This window comes from Ambystoma mexicanum, chromosome 5p (assembly GCF_040938575.1).
Source record: "Ambystoma mexicanum isolate Mex_15411 chromosome 5p, UKY_AmexF1_1, whole genome shotgun sequence".
NCBI lineage: Eukaryota > Metazoa > Chordata > Amphibia > Caudata > Ambystomatidae > Ambystoma > Ambystoma mexicanum.
The window spans coordinates 252,109,713-252,127,669 of NC_090930.1; the positions used below are offsets into that span (position 1 = coordinate 252,109,713).

At 43.4% G+C, this 17,957-nt stretch overlaps 1 protein-coding gene across 2 annotated transcripts in view; it reads left to right on the forward strand.

Annotated features, from left to right (window-relative positions):
• THOC2 (THO complex subunit 2) overlaps window positions 1-17,957 on the forward strand; it is a 2,257,836-nt gene that overhangs the window by 1,924,913 nt on the left and 314,966 nt on the right. Inside the window, exon 33 of one of the 2 annotated variants that reach the window (XM_069612670.1) lies at window positions 15,884-15,958. In XM_069612670.1, coding sequence (XP_069468771.1) covers window positions 15,884-15,958 — 75 coding nt within the window. The remainder of the gene's footprint in view (window positions 1-15,883; window positions 15,959-17,957) is intronic. The other variant, XM_069612671.1, reaches the window with a different exon arrangement.

The window sequence follows — 17,957 nt, forward strand, 5'->3', positions numbered from 1 at the left end:
CCCCCCCGACTCCGTTGATCAGCAGGATAGTGAACAAAATACATAGGGAGCAGATGACACTCATCTTGGTTGCTCCTATGTGGGGCGAGACAACCTTGGTTTCCACATCTGCGCAAGCTGGCGATATGCAATCCCATCAAGCTCCCGTACCAGGTCAACCTGTTGACTCAACATGTGGGACAACAATACACCTACAACCTCACTCTTGAACTTGGCAGCATGGCTCCTGCAGTCATAGAGTTTGGATACCTTAATCTTCCACAACAGTGTATGGGCATCCTAAAAGAAGCAAGGAAACCAAACACCAGACACTGCTATTTCCACAAGTGGAAGAGATTTGTCATTTGGTGCCAATCTAAACAGATCAACCCCATAGAGTGTATGCCATCTCACATTCTTACTTACATGCTCCGCCTGTTGGATTCAGGGTTGGTCTTTAATTCTATTAAAGTCCACCTAGCAGCTTTATCAGCATACACCACCTCTGAGTAAGATCTCATGGTGGAAAGTGCCTGTCATCAAAGCTTTCATGGAGGGAGTGAAAAGAATACATCCTCCAGTCTCTAACCCCCCTCCTGGTTGGGATATAAACGTAGTGCTAGAAAAACTCATGGGACCCCCATTTGAGCCTTTGCAGCAGGCTACCCTTAGAGGTATTACCTATAAAACTGCTTTCTTAGTGGCTATCGCTTCCATAAGAAGAGTCAGCAAGATCCAAGCATTGTCAGGGCAGGACCCCTTCTTTGTCATCTATAAAGACAAATTGGTTTTACGGACTCACCCTAGGTTTTCACCTAACTTTATTTCCAAATTTCACGTACACCAGTCTATTGAGCTCCCGGCCTTCTTTCAAAAGCCAACTAGCTCAGCTGAGATCAAACTCCACACACTAGATGTGAGGAGAGCGGTTCTCTACTGCGTAGATAAAACCAAACCACTTAGGAAAACGGATCAACTGTTTGTCTCCATGGCTACAGGCAGACAAGAGCACATTTCAAAAAGAGCAATCTCCAAATGGATAGTCAAATGTGAACAGTTATGCTATTCATTATCAGACAAGACACTGCCTTCTACACCTAGAGCCAACTCTACAAGAGGCACTGGGGCTACGTTAGCTTTTCTTGCAAACGTACCATTAGACAACATTTGCAGAGCAGCTACATGGAGCTCAGGTCATACCTTCACTCAGCACCACTGCATTGACACACATTCCAAAACAGATACACAGGTGGGACACGCGGTTCTAAAACATCTATTTGCCGCTACTCCTTCTCACAACCCACCACCTTCTCATAACACTGCTGGCTAATCTAAGCATAGCATGTGATCTAAGCAGATTGCACAAGCATCAGAAGGAATACATTGCTCAACATAATCGTATTTCTGGTGCTTGTATCTGCTTAGATTCACATGCGCCCACCCTTCCTCCCCTGAGAGGAGGCGTATAGATGTTTTCTTGAGCTTTACATATATGTACATATCTGTTTGGTAACTCTGTACTCATGCTACCTCATGTCAGAAAAAATACAATCTGAAGGACCCACACGCGTGAGGGATCATGGGTACAGGGGACGTCACAATGAGGTTAGTATTACTGGCCTGCCCTAGTTCAACGCCCATTTTCAAGTTTCGAAAAAAACCTGTAATACTCTGTAGCTTCCACTAGATGTCGGCCTATGCATAGCATGTGAATATAAGCAGATACAAGCACCAGAAATACAATTACGGTGAGTAATGTATTCCATTTAGTATTATGCTCAATAGTTTAAGTATTAGGATGATGCTGAATTTGCAGTCAATAGTTGTATAATTTATTCATGTTCAAATTATTATTTTAAATGTGTTCCTATGATTTAATTATTTCTCTTAATTTAAATTTTTTTGAAAGCATATATGCCAGAAAACAGATTACATTTAAAAAAAAACAGGTATCGCATGTACAGAAGGATGTTGTTTTATGCAAAACCATTTCTACACAAATGCAAAGTGTTGGTGTAAATCTTTCAATGGATACTTCAATTTGCGTTTAATTTTGCGATTCGCATTGAGAGGTGTAGATGGAGGTGCAGCTTTAATAATCACACAAAGGAAAGGAGGACATGAGTCTGAATCGGCCCCAACCTCAGAAGCTGTAAGAAGGCACTTGGCCTTTTGGCAGTCATTCAATTACACCAGATATCAACCCATATCCACTTTTCCGACCTCCTATCCACTTCACTAGATCATGCAGGGCTCTAAGGACTTTTCTGTGCCTCTCACTCTTTAACCTTGCAGCCGAAGCCACCAGCAGATACATTGCTCTCTATCTCTTTGACCACACAGAAAAGAGCTCTCATCTCCCTCCTTTCCTGTTGCGACAGAATGCACTGCAACGCTATTCAAGAGGTTTCCTAATAATCATGCATTTCCAAGAGACCAATATGGGTTGAGGAATGTCAGCCACATCTTATACTGCCCAACATGTTCCAGACTCGTCCCCAGCCCCGTCGACCTAGAAGAGGCAGCCCATTTGTTGGAAGCCTGATTTCCAAACAACCCCCCTACCCATTTCACCAACAGAGCATATCTCTCTGTGTTCTATATAAACAGGCCCTTCAAACCTCTTTATATACTCCTCCTACCACGTCACTACGCCCCATGCTTAAGTTCCTGTCTTCTGTGCGCTTGCACACTGCCTCGGAAACACAACTTTGAGTCTTCATTGAATGTTTTTGACAAAAGAAAGGCAATTTTCTTCAGAAAACTGCAATGTCTACTCGCCGGGTTTCAGGATTAAGAGATGCACCGATTGCCAGTCCAAAATATCAGTGACCGATCCCCACAACATTTGTCTTTGGTGCGAGTTACGACATGGAGGCCTGTGCATCGTGCTTGAAAATGCAGTTGAAACCCCTGCGTGAGAGAGCCAAAAAACCTGCTTTAAATCGCTGGTGCGATCACTTGTCTGGTCTTCCGAGGCTGAGATGGAGGAGACCACCCCGAAAAGGGGAAGGAAAAGCATTGCAGAAAAACTCAGAAGTGGTCAAATTCAAGAAGCCTTCTTCTTCGTTTTCATCATGAAAGAAGCAGCGTCCCTGTAATCGGCTCGAGTCTAGCTCATCGTCAGAAAGAGGTAAGCCCTCATCTGGGCTGACCACTCAGGAAGAGTGGTAAAACATTTTTTGAAATCAAGCTGCTGTATGTGCGGTCTTCCGTCGTCACCCCCTGACTTCCCCGACCAGAAATCTTTGGCAGCAAAAGCGGCGCTCTGTACTCCCAGATCCATGCTAGCCATTCCATCGACACCTTCGGGCTAGACGGCGACTAAGGCGCGTAAAACACCATCGGCTGTCCATCATAAGGCTGATGTTCACGGCGTCCATTTGTCATCGAAGCCTTCCTCTGCGCCGAAAGCCATCCCATCGGCACCAAAAGCTGTCCCATCGGCAACCGCGGGGAAAACCTTCATGCTGACTGTCAGCTTCTTCCTGCACTTGAAGTCCCATGTGGCACCAGTCCACTCGGATAGGGAAGGCTTTCCCTCCCAAAGAGAGAGCCGACAGCATAGCGCAGATGGTACTCTTATTTCAGAACCATTTTAGAACCATTAGTCTTTCGCTTAGTCAGAAGCGTTAAGCCATAAGAGCTTTCTGAGTGGGATGGATAGGAGGGGAGATGTGGAATCTGCGGGAGAAGAATCCACAGAAAGATCATTGATGCAAGTAATTTCTCCTTCTGTTGCACACAATCCTGTATTATGTAATTTTATTAATGAATGCATGGAACAAACCCTCTCAAACTCTGGGTGCACTCCTGAATGTAATACTGGCACACAGACTAGATGTGTGGCTAGAACTGTCTAATTACTGAGTTGTACTGGGCATCTGTCGGGCACCGGTCTGGCAGGGCGTGGACAGAGTGACTGCGTACTGTTGTTGGTTGCTCTCCCAAGGCTTCTCAATGGATCTCTTCCTTTCTTGGCCCATGTAATGCCAGAGTGAGTGAGTGAGTGGGTGGGTGTGGGTGAGGCATTTTCCAAGTCCATCCCAATCACTTGTGATGTTCCGCAGAGGTCTTGCCTTTCCCCCTCTTTGTTCAACATCTATATTAATCCCATCCTGAGACTTCTGTGTGTCCAGCATACCAATTATGCTGATGATACCCAGGTCGTCAAACTTGCAGGCTCTTACTCCCAGGATCTGGCCTTTCTCAACTCCATGTATTCCGCAATCCATGCATGGATGGCTACTAACTCCTTGGCGCTGACTACCAAGAAGACAGAACTTCTGATTGTAGCCTCCAGAGCTAAATTAGTCCCTACCATCGAAATACAAGAGTTTCCTCATTTTTGGCACTACCATCCCTGTGGCAAAGAAGGTAAAGACCCTGGCTGTTACCCTTGATGCAGAGCTAACGATGAACCAGCACGTTGCTCAGACCCATTCATCTTGTGGACTGATCAATAAACTACTATGCAATATTTGACCTTTCTTGACACAGAAAAACGTAGCCATTGTTGCCACTGCCCTAATCAACTCTTGCCTTGATTGCTGTACTATGCTCTCAGCTCAATGTATTATCTTTCCAGGTTTCCCAAAATGGAGCAGTCTGTGCTATTTCAGGCCTCTCGAGACGAGTATATGTAACCTCTTCTAGGCAGGATCTTAACTGGCTCCCCGTGAACACAGGATTACGCATAAACTGCTTACTTAACCCACAAATGTTTTCTTAACTTGGCCCCAAAATATCTTGTGGATCGCCTAATGCACTGCGTTCCTACTCGTACTGTTAGGTCTGAGAATCAACTCAGAATGGTACAGACTAGATTTAAATTGGCCAAGGCCGGCGGATGCAGTTCCAGGGTCCTACTGCCTGGACTGCTCTGCCATCTAGCCTCAGAGCTATTCCCATGTGACGCGGTTTACAACCATTTTAAATAAATATATAAGTACTGGTCTGATGCGCCAATTGGGTTTAGCAAGGTCCAAGATGACGGAGTAAGGCAGTATCCAGATACCTCTATTTGCTTCCCTTGTTCTGAGACTTGTTTATGTACTAGGCTTACCAAGGTGGATGGTCTGGCAAGTATCACCGCTGGGCAAATTGTGAAGAGAAGATACTGTGTGCTGAAGTCAGATTTATGGTGGCTTGCTTAGGGCCAGTATTTTGGTGTTGATGACAAGTTCACAGGATGATCTTCGAAGCTGAAGCAAAGCAACACAGGTTTCACCAATGGTTGAAACAAGTTTGTAGGATTACAGGCATCTGCCAAGTTCATGGGTTGCTGACCGGAAACGAGCCAAGCCTTGGAAGTACCACGAAATGTAGATCAATGCCCGGCGATAGTCACACGCTGATTAGATTTATAGCGAGACTGTTGGCACATTTGCTGCTCATCTATACATGTATTAAATTTGTAACGTGCAACATCATCTCACCACCATTTTAGTGTCACTCACCGGGTCCAGGCCTTGCCGGTTGTCCAGACACGTCTGCCTCCCCTTCAGCAACCATTGGATCTTTCTTCGGTCCCAGATTTAGTCCATAGTCCCCTATCCTCCATATGTCCCACCCACCTTGCCCCATAATATATATATATATATATATATATATATATCTATATATATATATATATATATATATCCAGGTATCCGATTCGTACAAAGGGGGCTGAGATGAGGCACATAAGGTAGGTCCTAGTTTGCTAGAGGAGGTGAATGTCTGTTTTATATACTTTTAACTGCAAGCAATTGAAGTTCATCAATTTTTGACTTGTGCCATTGAACTTTTAAATGAAGATAGGAGAAATCTACACTGGCTTACTATCGAAGATAGAATACAGTTCAAAACCCTGACGCTAGCCCACAGGTGTGTCCATGGGAAAGCCCCAGCATACCTCAAGAAGAAACTGGTTACATATTTACTGAGATGGGCACTCCAATCTGAAGCCCAGAACAACTGCGTAATCCCAAGTTTCAGGAAAACTAGCAGACTCAGCAAAGCCTTTCACACCAAAGCTGTGACCTTATGGAATAACCTCCCACCACAAATAAGACTGGAGCTCTCATACATTAAGACTCCAGACCCACTTGTTTAGATAACTCCCTTAATCTAAGCCAAAACCCGCCTGAAAATCTGTAGATTCATGTTGTCCTGTGACTTGTTTGTATAATGTGATTCTGCGTGTACATGTGGCGCCCTGAAGCCTGCGGGCTACGGCGCGGTAGAAATAAATGTTTGATACCCCAGGTACCTAGGTGAAGAATCAGTTTGAGGTCATCGGCATATATAAAGAAAACATATCCTGCCTTTTGGATTACCCAAAGGTCTCACCGATTATACTAAGTGAAGAGCTTTTCAGGGACGCTAAAAGTGATAGGTTTCTTAGTGGAGAAAAAAGGTTTGCAAAGACACCAATTGTACTTCATTTGTAAGGAAATATTCCGGCCACCTCCATGCACTACCTCTTACTCGTATTGTAATCCTTTAAAACAAGAGTTTATGATCTACAGTGTCAAAAGTGCCAACATATCCAATGATACCAAGCCACCTGTTTTTTCCATTGTCCACCCAATGTCTGAGATCATCCAGTGCTGCCACTAGCACTGATTCCGTATTATGGCCCGGTTGCAAGCTTGCCCGTACATCGCCCAGCCAACCTGAGATATCGGCAAAATGTTGCAGCAGAGAGATTACCCCTGCTTCCATCAACTTACTAAAGGACGGAAGCTGAGCGATTGGGCGATTAGTTTATAGGGTCAATAGGATCTAACACGGTTTTCTTCAGAGGAGGGGTCACTACTGCAAGCTTAAGACAACGTGGGGCTATCCTGGAAGAAAGTGAACTTTTTATAATTTGAAAAATCTGTCAGAGTAGAGGCACAAAAGACTTTCAGGAGCCATGCAGGGTATGGGCCAAAAAGTGACCCTGTTGCACATTTCTTAAACCTACCTTTTGACAAGGAGTTATCTGTTAATAATTGGAAGTCCAAAATTATGTACAGAAGGGTATTACCCTGTACTTTGGTATTGACTTGCTCAATAACTTCCTTTCTACCTGTAGATTTAAACTGGTCCCTAATCTTTCTTATTTTTTCCTCAAATGCCTGTGCTAACTCTTCACATTTTTCTTTAGAAGGAGGAATATGCTTTTCCGAAAAAAAGCTCTTTGGTTATATTGGGGCTGGAAAATATCTGCTCAGTTTAATGCATGCGTTTTGCCCTTTTAAGCATTTAAAAAAAAATTGTATTGTTTCTTCACAAAAATGTGCTTTATGCTCTGGTCTTTTTTTCTCCATACCCTTTCTGCCCGTTTGACCAGCTTTTAAAGATTCTCTTTGAACCAACATTTGCTGGTATTTGAATTGGGGTGAATAGCTCTCTTTTTAGCAGGGAACAGCTGATTTACGACATTACTAAGCTTCTATTAAAGGCATCTAGAAGGCTGGTGGAGTCACTACCGTGGAGATCTCCCATCCGAGGAAAAGTCCCTGTAAAACGGGTAAATGTGAACTGAGGCCATTTGTTCTTAAGATGCACCATTTTAGTTCTATTGACACTGGCTAATGTCTGATTCAAATTAATCTTGAAAAAGATTGGTGCATGATTTGGCCAAGGAAGGAAAAATGGGTTAGAAGTGTACAATTGCAGAACATTTCCAAAAAGACAGTTCTAAATATGACCCTACTAGTGAGTGGGACACATAACCCTTTGTGTTAGGCCAAATTCACTCATGAGCTCAATCAAGATCAGTGTATTGCTGTCTGGTTTATTCAACCACAAATTAACATCTGTCAATACCATCAGATGTGGGCATAGAGGGACAAGTTGACCAACTTTGTTGCCTAGCTAAGTTACAAAATGTGCGATCCCATCCGGGGTCGATAGAATAAGACATGCTCGAATGACAAATTTGGGGTCAGTTTCCATTTTACATGCAAACCATCCACATAATTAACAATGAAAATAAATTTTTCCTTCAGGTTTAATTTGTTATTGTAAATAATAGCAACACCGCCCCCTCTTTTCCTAGCCCGATTCTGAATGATGGCTGAGAAATCAATGGGACTCATGCTATTTAAGCCTAAGCTAAAATAATCTGCCAAACACGTCTGTAATAAACAGAATATTAAGATTATATTAAACTAGTAAATCATGAATACAAGCGCAATTTTTCACAGCAGAGAAGTTGTTTAAAAGAGCAACCTCATGGGAGACTATTTGGGATTTCCTGTTAACCTGGCTATTTTGGGATTCTCCAACTGGTAGAGGTTCATACAATTTCCAGGATCCGTTAGGAGGTGCAAGATGTTGGACAAGCTGAAGAGACCAGGCAAAAGTGCGAGAAGGCTAGACTTTTGGCCCTCACTAGCGTCACTAAAGTTGCCCTTCTCAGCTCGTAGCAAAAAAGGGAGACCTAGCGAAAATGTCCCAGTAAAAACAGGGGGGCGGGGGGTGTTGGGATGTCCAAATGGAGTCGAATTGAAAAAAAAAGTTATGGCAGAATGCTGTTGTTTCCCTGCACTGATGGCTTCAGGGTTAGGTGCCAGTTAATGGAACTTTCTTTCCGATTCCCCTCGGACTAGTCTATACAAAGGATCTAGAGCAGCAGTATTAAACTGTAGGGTGCGCCCCTCTGGTGGGCCGCAGTCTTGTATCCAGGGGGTGCGCATTCACTGCCTGAAAACAGAAATAGCTCAGGGGGTGGGCTCAGTAAGGGGCCCACATAGAAAGCTGCTGGACAACAGATTAAGCAGCCTGCTGTGCCAGTGAGCGCTGCTCTGCGATGTGCGGCTGACTGATCTCTGTTGACTTATAGAGGACTGCGATGCGTTTGGAATAAGCAAACAAAGGAATGCATATTCCAAACGCAGCATGTGAGATGCTCTGGAGTCCCACACACTGTGTCACTCATTGTTTGTGCTGATAGCCTTTCAAGTGGGGCAATTTATAAGTGATGGCTCACTTAACAAGCTATTGTTTTTACACAGTATCTGCTTAACATTTCAGTGTTAAAAACTGAACATGGGGCATTTTTATTCACCAGGCCAGCACAAGTATCAGTTAACTGACCAAAACCATGCATTCTTCAGAGAATTAACGTGCCACACAGGCAAGTTTAAAACTATTTTCTTTATTTTCGTGTCTCTTTATTTGACACACCAAAACTTTTTATTTTATTTGTTTATATTACTTTTTAGTTGCATATGGTGCATCCCTGGAAAAGGTAACTCTAATTTTCTTGCTTACATATTCTAGTGGCTGCTTTGGGACATGGACTAAATGCATCCTCTCAGCATCAAAGGTCTTTTAATTGTCTAAACAAGCCAGCCACTGCCTAACGAGCCCACCAGATGGCAACTCAATGTCACTTGGCACCTTGATTAGGAAAGTGGAGTTCATTGTGTGTCACCATGCAGACAGTCCATGGCAAATCAGTGCAGTGATGCGTGCAGCAATGATTTGTGTGTTGCACAAGTCGCCACCCTGTTGGTTAATGATGTCTGTGTGGTGCTCCCTTATGTAACAGCACATATACCTGTTTTTGTCTGATTTGCCCAATGTCCACACAAGAGCACACTGGACTTTGTGTATGTGACTCTGACGAGCATGTCATACTGTGCCCACACTTAAACACATTAAGCAATCAAAGAAGTTTCCTCAAATTGTAAATCCACGAAGCAAAACGCCCTTTCTACACTGACACACCATGATTTTCACTAGCTGCAGGCCAGCACTAATAAGAAATGCTAATGGCAGCTCTGTTAGATAAAGCATGGGCCTGCTCTGTATTGCTGAAATATCCAGTGAGGGAGGTTTGGGCAATGGTGAGGAGGTAGTGGCCGAGGAACTGTGGGCCCTATATCACATATCAGAAGCTGGTTTTGTTTCAGAGTAGGGGCCTTGGCCTGCAGCCACTCATTGAGGCGCTTGCGTCAGTCGGCCCGTGTGCGCGGCACCATCTGCCAACAAGCCACACAGTCGTCCTCCACATATGTCTGGTCCGAATGCAGGCAGTAGAGGCACAGGGAATGTCCATCGTCCGAAAAGATGTTCCGTAGGGTGCAGCCGGGGCAAACCTTGTAGAGAGGCGCCAAGTCCTTCTCCTCCGCCCTAATACGCGGTGTAGGCCTTGAAGAAGCTTCTGGAATCCTCCAAGAAGAAACTCCACGGATATCCGCCCTTGAGGGGCACTGAAGAATCCGAAAACGGGTCCCTGGTAACGGAAGGTTGATCAATGGAGCTAGAGGCTCGATTGACTGAAATAATATTGCGAAACGCAGTAAAAGCTAGAGAGCTATAGCACAAGGACTCCCAACACTTGAACGTGCAGTAACAATCTAAAGATAGCTGCCAGAGGAGGTGCTTAGGTAGAGGGCAGTCATTGGCTGGGGGCACTATGACCCAGGGGCCAGTGATTGGTTTTAGGAGAAAGACAGTTCAGAAGTGAAACTGTTTTTTTCTTAACCGAGGATTCCCAGTCTGACGACAGGGAATATTCATGAGCATGTGAATCCATGCCAGATCCATGCTGGAGAACAACAGTTAAAGGTAAGTAACTTGTTCCTTGTCTTTTTAACAGTGATAATGCACTGAGGAGGACCATATACACAAAAATGGCCTCTGCGTGTTTTATGGCCTGTCCCTTGTTGGCCCTTCTACCTTGCCAGTTGTGACGGTTTCCCTTTCTTCATGCACCTTGAGGGTCTTCTTGGAAGAAGCTTGTGAATGGTCTCCTTTGTGTGTGAGCTGGCTGGGATAGCTGTCTGACCCAATCTGCTTTCCAGGGGCCTGGATGTTGTCGAACTGATGCTGGTTGGCTGGCAGCCCACGATTGGACAGACACTTCGAAGTTTGAATTTTGCATATCTCCTTATTGGAGGGCTGGGGTTGCCTAAAGCCCAGATTCTGAAAATAAGGAGACTAGCTGAACGAAGTCGACCACTGGAGTGAAGAAGACATAGGGACGCTGGCGGACTACATCAGAAACCAGCATTGGCTCAGCCAATACCACAGCCTCGTGAACCTCGACCGTCTGACAGAAGAGCTCTGCAAGCTGCCTTCTTCCCTTTGACTGCTGTGACAAACCAGTCACCTGTTCTGCTTGAGGTCCATTGCATGTTTTCGGTCATCAGAGCGTGCATTTTCTCTGCAGGACCCGGATCCAGCTGTTTATCGTTACGACTTCCGGCTTGCCAAATAGCTGGAAGGCATTGTTGGCTACCTCGAGGCTCTGCTGGGACACTGGAAATCGACTGTACTGGTCTCCACCAGAAGACAAGCCTGTTGGAAGGCCAAATTCCTGTCAACGAGCTGCGGAGGGCCTCCTGGCCCTGCCCACGGACAATGCAAGACATGCGTGCATCAGCGAGGGGTTCTTCTTTGTCATGAGACCGAATCTGGATGTTCCACCTATAGTCTGAGGTCTCCACAGAAACCTAGAAATTGCTGGTGGTGATCGCCCTTTAATCCACTGCCCTACCCTACGACACTGCACAGTGTCAACAGTGAGGAATGGTTTCCCCAGCTATTTACTATCACCTGGGTCCTTTTTTAACTTTCTGCAGGTTCGGGGGCCTGAGATCACTTGTATCTCTCAAACTGTCTCTCGCCACCCGCACTCCTCCCCCCACCCCAATTTGCATTAGGCCCAAAGTCCTGCTTACCATGGCACTATCTGGGGCTGGTCAAGATCGTGGTCTCCAGGTCAGTACTTCTTTGGGTCTTGGTCATCCTTTTGGACATCAGGGGTGGTAGCTGCTTCTCCCTTCACAACAAACTGACTTAAGACTCTTCAGATCCTATTTTGCTTGTTGATTCTACTCTGCACTGACTAACTTCAGTACTTTACTTGCACTAGCTGAGTGGGCACTCCTGGACTACTCACCTCGGCCCTCAGGAACTATGTGATGTATCTAAAAGACTACCAGCTAGGTTTGTACTGCTCAAGGATTTGTGTATGGTGCTGAGTGCCTAACGTTTATATTTCATGTGTTCTGATGTGTGTAACATCTTTTGTTTTATGTTGTGTGAATCCCTGACTCTGATTCTAAGTGTGTTACCTAACTGTGAGTTGAATATATGTACTTAAGTATTTTTATTTACCTGGAAATATTTAAAGTGTGCCGTAGTGTAATATTATAATAGTGATATTTGTGGGTCTTTTTACGTACTATTTTTGCCTACTGTTAACTGTACTATGCTACAGTGCCTCAAATCCTCTTTAGTCCAGCCTTGCTGCTTGGTCAATACTACTTAAGAGAGTGGCTTTGCTCAACTGGGGTTGTGAATAAACTTACTATAACCCGAGGTTGGCTCTTCTAATCCTGCCACAGGAGTGACTTTGAAAAACCCTTAAAAAAATGGGGTATGGGCAATTAGTAGATCTAGGTTCTTGTTGTGTTATAGGCACAGAGTCTCATGTGCTTGTTTTGTGCTAAAGTCTTAAACATAGGACTTGGGTTAACTTTTTGGTGGTAGGAGGGTAAAGGGAATTATTTTGATTTGCATGTATTGCAAATCTAACCCAGATTAGAAGAATTTGAATAACTCATAGGGATTAACAAATGTATCTAGGATTTACAGAATTCCGCAATCTGAGCAGTACCCTCAGTGCATCACCAGTAATTGTGCACCCACACGCGTACGTGTGTGCAGGTTGTGATGTCTAGGAATTCTACAGCCGTACATATGTTCAGAATATAGTCCACAGATGAAGACTGCAGGTCATTTTCTATGTCCGGGTAGTTCACTTCTCATGACCTTCCATTGTCATTTCCACACTGCTGCTGAACATGTCCCACAAATGCATTGCTGTTTTACTATGAGTGATCTACTGTGTGTATTCTACTTATGTACTGAAAATGGTTTACAGCCAGAGGCTGACTGACTAGTAAGTGCATTGTAGGCACATGGTCTACCGCAGACCATGCATCAAGAACAAGCACTTTATTAACTGTGATCTATAAATGAAAGGGACAATATGTGTATTCTTTATTTGACTTGTGCACTTCTGTTGATCCATCAGCAGTGTGTAGAGACCAGCATACATTTATGAATGATACGAAGTGTGCCACTACAATTAGTCAGTCAAACCTTTATTCAGCATAAAACCATTGGTGTGTAGCATACATTTATCATGGGATATAATTAGAAAATGAATTCAATTTACTAACTGATGCTAAACTAAAACCAGTCAGGCTTCCTGCTAAGCAGAGGAACAACACTACATAAGGATCCTTACAAATTCCATAAAACTATGTGTAGGGCTTGCTTAACAGCACAAACACTTTAGTCAGAAGTTCACCAGTTGATTTTTAGTCATGCAACCTTAATTCCACTTCCCATGTACTGTTAATGACATTGCTAATAAAGTCTAGCGCCCGCTTCTCAACATCATTTCCCTCCACCTGCCACTCTTAATTTTGTATGCACCCAGTCCCCCTTTCCAGTCAGCTGATTCGCCAAACCATCAATGTACAATGTACCAGATGAAGAATGCACCCATCCAAAAACAAAATGTAACTGGAACAGTTGCAGGAATAGTAGCGCTATAGTGGAGACTTTGTAAAAATGCATGGTATGGTATGTCTTTGGTTGTAACAGGAGTTCAAATGGCATTGGGTTACTTTTTTTCTTGCCACACTGTTTGGAAATGGCTATTGAAAAGATAACTGTTAAATTATAGAGTGCTCTTCCATTCAACTCCAGCGCTATTTAGCACCTGCGTATCAAAGTTTTGAAACTTGGTGAGTCGACATAATGTGTTCTCTTTAATAGTAATAATAGACATTCATATTCCGAACTATGTAATATATTATAAACCTTGACCTCACAGTCATGATCTCAGTATGTGACGCACACAATGAGGGCAGAATATCGGAGCTCATATAGGGCTATTCCAGCATGTGTCATCATAGACTTATATATACAACAAGGCCGACTAGGCCGAGCCTAGGGCGGCAGATTGCCAGAGGAGCAGCATTGTATTGCAATTTATTTTTAATTTACTGGTTGTCATTTTTTTAAAATATAAAGTCCATTTTGTTTTTCCGAGTCTGGCTGATCCACAACACTGCGAGTAATTATGAGCTGTTAGCAGTCATTCCACTCTGACCACTTAAGGTTTTGATGGCCAAACTTGCATATATGCTTGATATTTATGAAAGCTTTGTTAGTGACTTTTGTTTTAACAATGAAAAAAGAAAACGTGTACTAAACACGGTGTGTTTTAGGTAGTTAGTGATTCAGTCATACAACTCTCAGAGATATATAACAAGATATAAAGCTCTTTCGTCGTTCTTATCGTCTAAAAATGCTCTTTAACCTGCTAAACAGCCAAATCCTCTTTGGTTTTATTGGTGCTATTTCGCATTATTTTGGGAGTTTTTTCTAATCCATACACACATACTGTGTTAAGCAATCAATTTATATTGAAATACAAGACATGCATGCTTTCAAACAGTTGCACAAATTAATGGGTTCCCTTCAGAAAGTAAAGGTTAAAAATGATGCATCATTTTACAATATTAAACGTATGCAAATGCTTAAGTCATGCACAGAGTTCCCACAGGTGGCATTGAAATTAAGTTTAGAAGCAAGCACTAATTTGCCTCCAAGGCCCCACATTTCAGAGGACTGTGGCCGGCTGCCCAAAAGGTGCAAGCATGAAATAGATCATAGAGAAGTTAAAATGGCAAAGAGTAAATCTGAATGCACAAGTGGATCAAGAAACCTATGAAAGGATACCCACAGCTATAGTAGGGTGAGAACAAAAACAGTGTGCCCAAAGGTGCACACTGTTTTACAGCTGTAAAGGTGTCCCGTAAAGATATCCATTCAGCCATCTTCACAGAAGCTAGTTGGTGATAAGTAGGCAAATGGCATCCCTTCTGGGTTTATCATGTGTCTTTGACATTCTGCTGCACGCTCAGTGCTACCAGGAGAACCAACTGCAAAATAACAGTCTTGGGGCTTCACATAGAGTGGCGGTAGACAATTTGTGAGAGAATTGAAACCAAAATTCCTTGTTCCAACCTTCTCACTTCTGTCCAGTTAGCATACAGTTTATGTTCTTTATCGCTTCCTCTAAAAGATTTTTTTCGGACCAAACCGAAAGTAGACAATTGCCTTTAGTACGCTCAAATGTAGAACGCATTGTCTTCTCCAAATCTTGGACAGCAGCGATCTGAGAACACTTTCACTAACATAACATAGAAGAGGACAGGATTGAAATAATAGAGAGGAAGCATTAAATGTATAATCCCTGCAACCTTAAAAATGTCCTTATAATGTTATTGAGCTAAAATGAGGGACAAAATGGGGGCGAAGGGGTTTAGTTTGTCATTGTGGTCCGTTTGTTGAAGATGTGGAATTTGGTGAAGGTGCAGAGTCTGGCAGAGGTGGCGTAAAGTTGGAGGGGTGGGGCGCATGCACCTATTTGGGCCTAGGGCAGCAGAAACCCGAAATACGCCACTGTGTGTCATGTTGGTGAAGATAAATGAATGTGAATGCATTCTAGAAGTAGCTTTTCTTTTTTCAGTGGTAAGCCCAATCTGGCATGGGCAGTTTATGTGCCAATAGACTGTGACAATAAATGTAATTCGCTACTCATCAAGTTGTGCATGGGGTAACCCTTTAGCCGATCAGTAAAATGTGGGATATTCCATAACCTGCTGGTGTTTGTTATATAGATATACTTTTTCATATATAGCATGGAAGAATATCTATTAATTGGTGGCATACAGCAAGATTTGTAGTTTTAAACAGGAACCCAATTCACATGTTTGTGTTGCTGTATTACTGTTCAGTATTAACAAACACAAAGATTTATTTCCAGCAGAAGTTTTGTTCAAAGTTTACGACCATGTCTTCCCCACCTTCTTCTCCTTTCTGAGAACTGCAGTATTCCGGCTCATGTGTCATCTCCGTTCATTTTCTACAGGACATCATCAACGATCTCAAGGACTCTTCACTAAAGGTTTGAATCTTTTAAATCTTCAGTCTTAATCATCATTGTTGTGCTCTTTGCAAAATCACACGTGCAATATGCCAAATTAATCCAATGGATTATATTGTCAGCTGCAAGAAACTTATTAATTTTCAATGTGTAATATTCTGTTTCACCTAAACTGATTGCATTTTGTGACACATCTTGAGGAAAAATAGTATGGTAGGCGTACCAGCTTTACTGGTCAGAGTATGTCTTGAGCAGTGTATTTTATTAAGCAAGGTAGTGTAATTGCAGTACAGTAAAAAGATCCAAAGACCACCATAAAAAAATACTAATTAAGCTATACACATGACCTCGCCATGATAGCAGTTGTCAAATCATTACCACAACCGTCCCATGGAAAAGAAAATGTTAATAGGGTATTGTGGGAGGAGAGGGGAGGTAGCAAGGTGATCTGGTGGAGCAGCCCAGCACACAACACTTTTGCCAACGTGATCACTGAAATGGCAGTCTCATTCTATCTCAGAACCGGATACAGCTCCCTGACCAGACTTGTTGTCAGGCGAGGAACACTGATAACTCTGAACAATTTCTACCCTCATTTCCATCTTTTTATGGGTCTTCCTGTTGATTTCTCCATAGTTCTTAATCAGTTTGATAATCCATCATACCACCGTCTCCAGTTTCAGCACTTAGCGATTCGATATTTGTACTTTAACTTAAGTTTATAATAGTGAATTCTTCTCAACTATGAAAACAATTTCTTTATTTTTTCGGTGATGACTGGGCTAATGACAGTTTCAGCTGCTCATTGAATCCTAACCCTTGGATCAATCGTTTTTCAAAATGAGCAATGCTCACTTCAGTCTTCCCTAATTTGCACAACCCTTCTGCATTAATTCCACAATTCACTTGTATGTGCAGTGAAGTATCAGGAGTAAAACTCAAACACAGAGGCATAGTGTTCATTGCTATAAACATGTATTAAAAGAAATGGGTTGAAGAACAGCCTATCTTTCCCTAACTCTGAGGGGTTTCCCTGCCTCAACAAAACTAACTATGGTCTCTGTCAAGAGGTCCAAACTAAGTCTTCAAATCAAAGTTCCAATTGGGTGTCAAAGAAATATACAACCAAAAGTTCCAGCATCATTGGAACTACCACAAAGATTTTAGTTCTTTCGCAGTTCACAGTCTCATAAGCACCAAGAGGGTGTGGCCTCCCAAGAGCCTTCCCACCACTTTCAAATATATGGGAAGGATTTCGTATCAAGAGATTGCCTTTCTTCTCCTTACAATCTCTTCATATCAAGGGACTTGTTTCTCTTCCCCAGAGTTTCACACATTTGCAAGGTATTTTTTACTTTCTCCAGCATGGGGTCTGGCATGGATTCACATGCTCATGAATATTCCCCGTCGTCAGGCTGGGAATCCTCGGTAAAGAAAAAACCAGTATCAGTTTCGTTTCTGATCTGTCTTTCGTAGTAATAACCAATCACTGGTCTCTGCGTCATACTGACCACAGCCAATGACTGCCCTCTAACCTAAGCACCGCCTCTGGCAGCCATCTTCAGATTTTTACCGCACGTTCATGTGTTGGGATCCTCGTGCTATTGCTCTCGAGCGTTAGTGCTATTTTTTCGCGCTTTTTCACAAAAACTTCGATTCTTTCGGTCAAAAGAGCCTCAAGCTCCACCGATCCTACATCCGATCAACGGGGACCCGTGTCGGATTCATCTGTGCCCCTCAAGGGTGAAGATTTCGTCGAGCTACACTTCGGAGGACTCCAGAAGCTTCTCAGGCCCGGTCTCGGAGATGGCCCAGGAGAAGGGAAGCTCGACGCCCGGAAAGCTGTTCAGGGCCTGCCCTGGATGCCAGCTGCAGAACGTCTTCAAGGAGGACGAACACTCTTTCTGCCTTTACTGCCTTCATGGGGACAAGACGCACGTGGAGAAGGACTGTGCGTTTTGCGGCAACATGTCGGAACGGACCATGAAGGACCGCCATCAACGTCTCGCCAGCTGGCTGG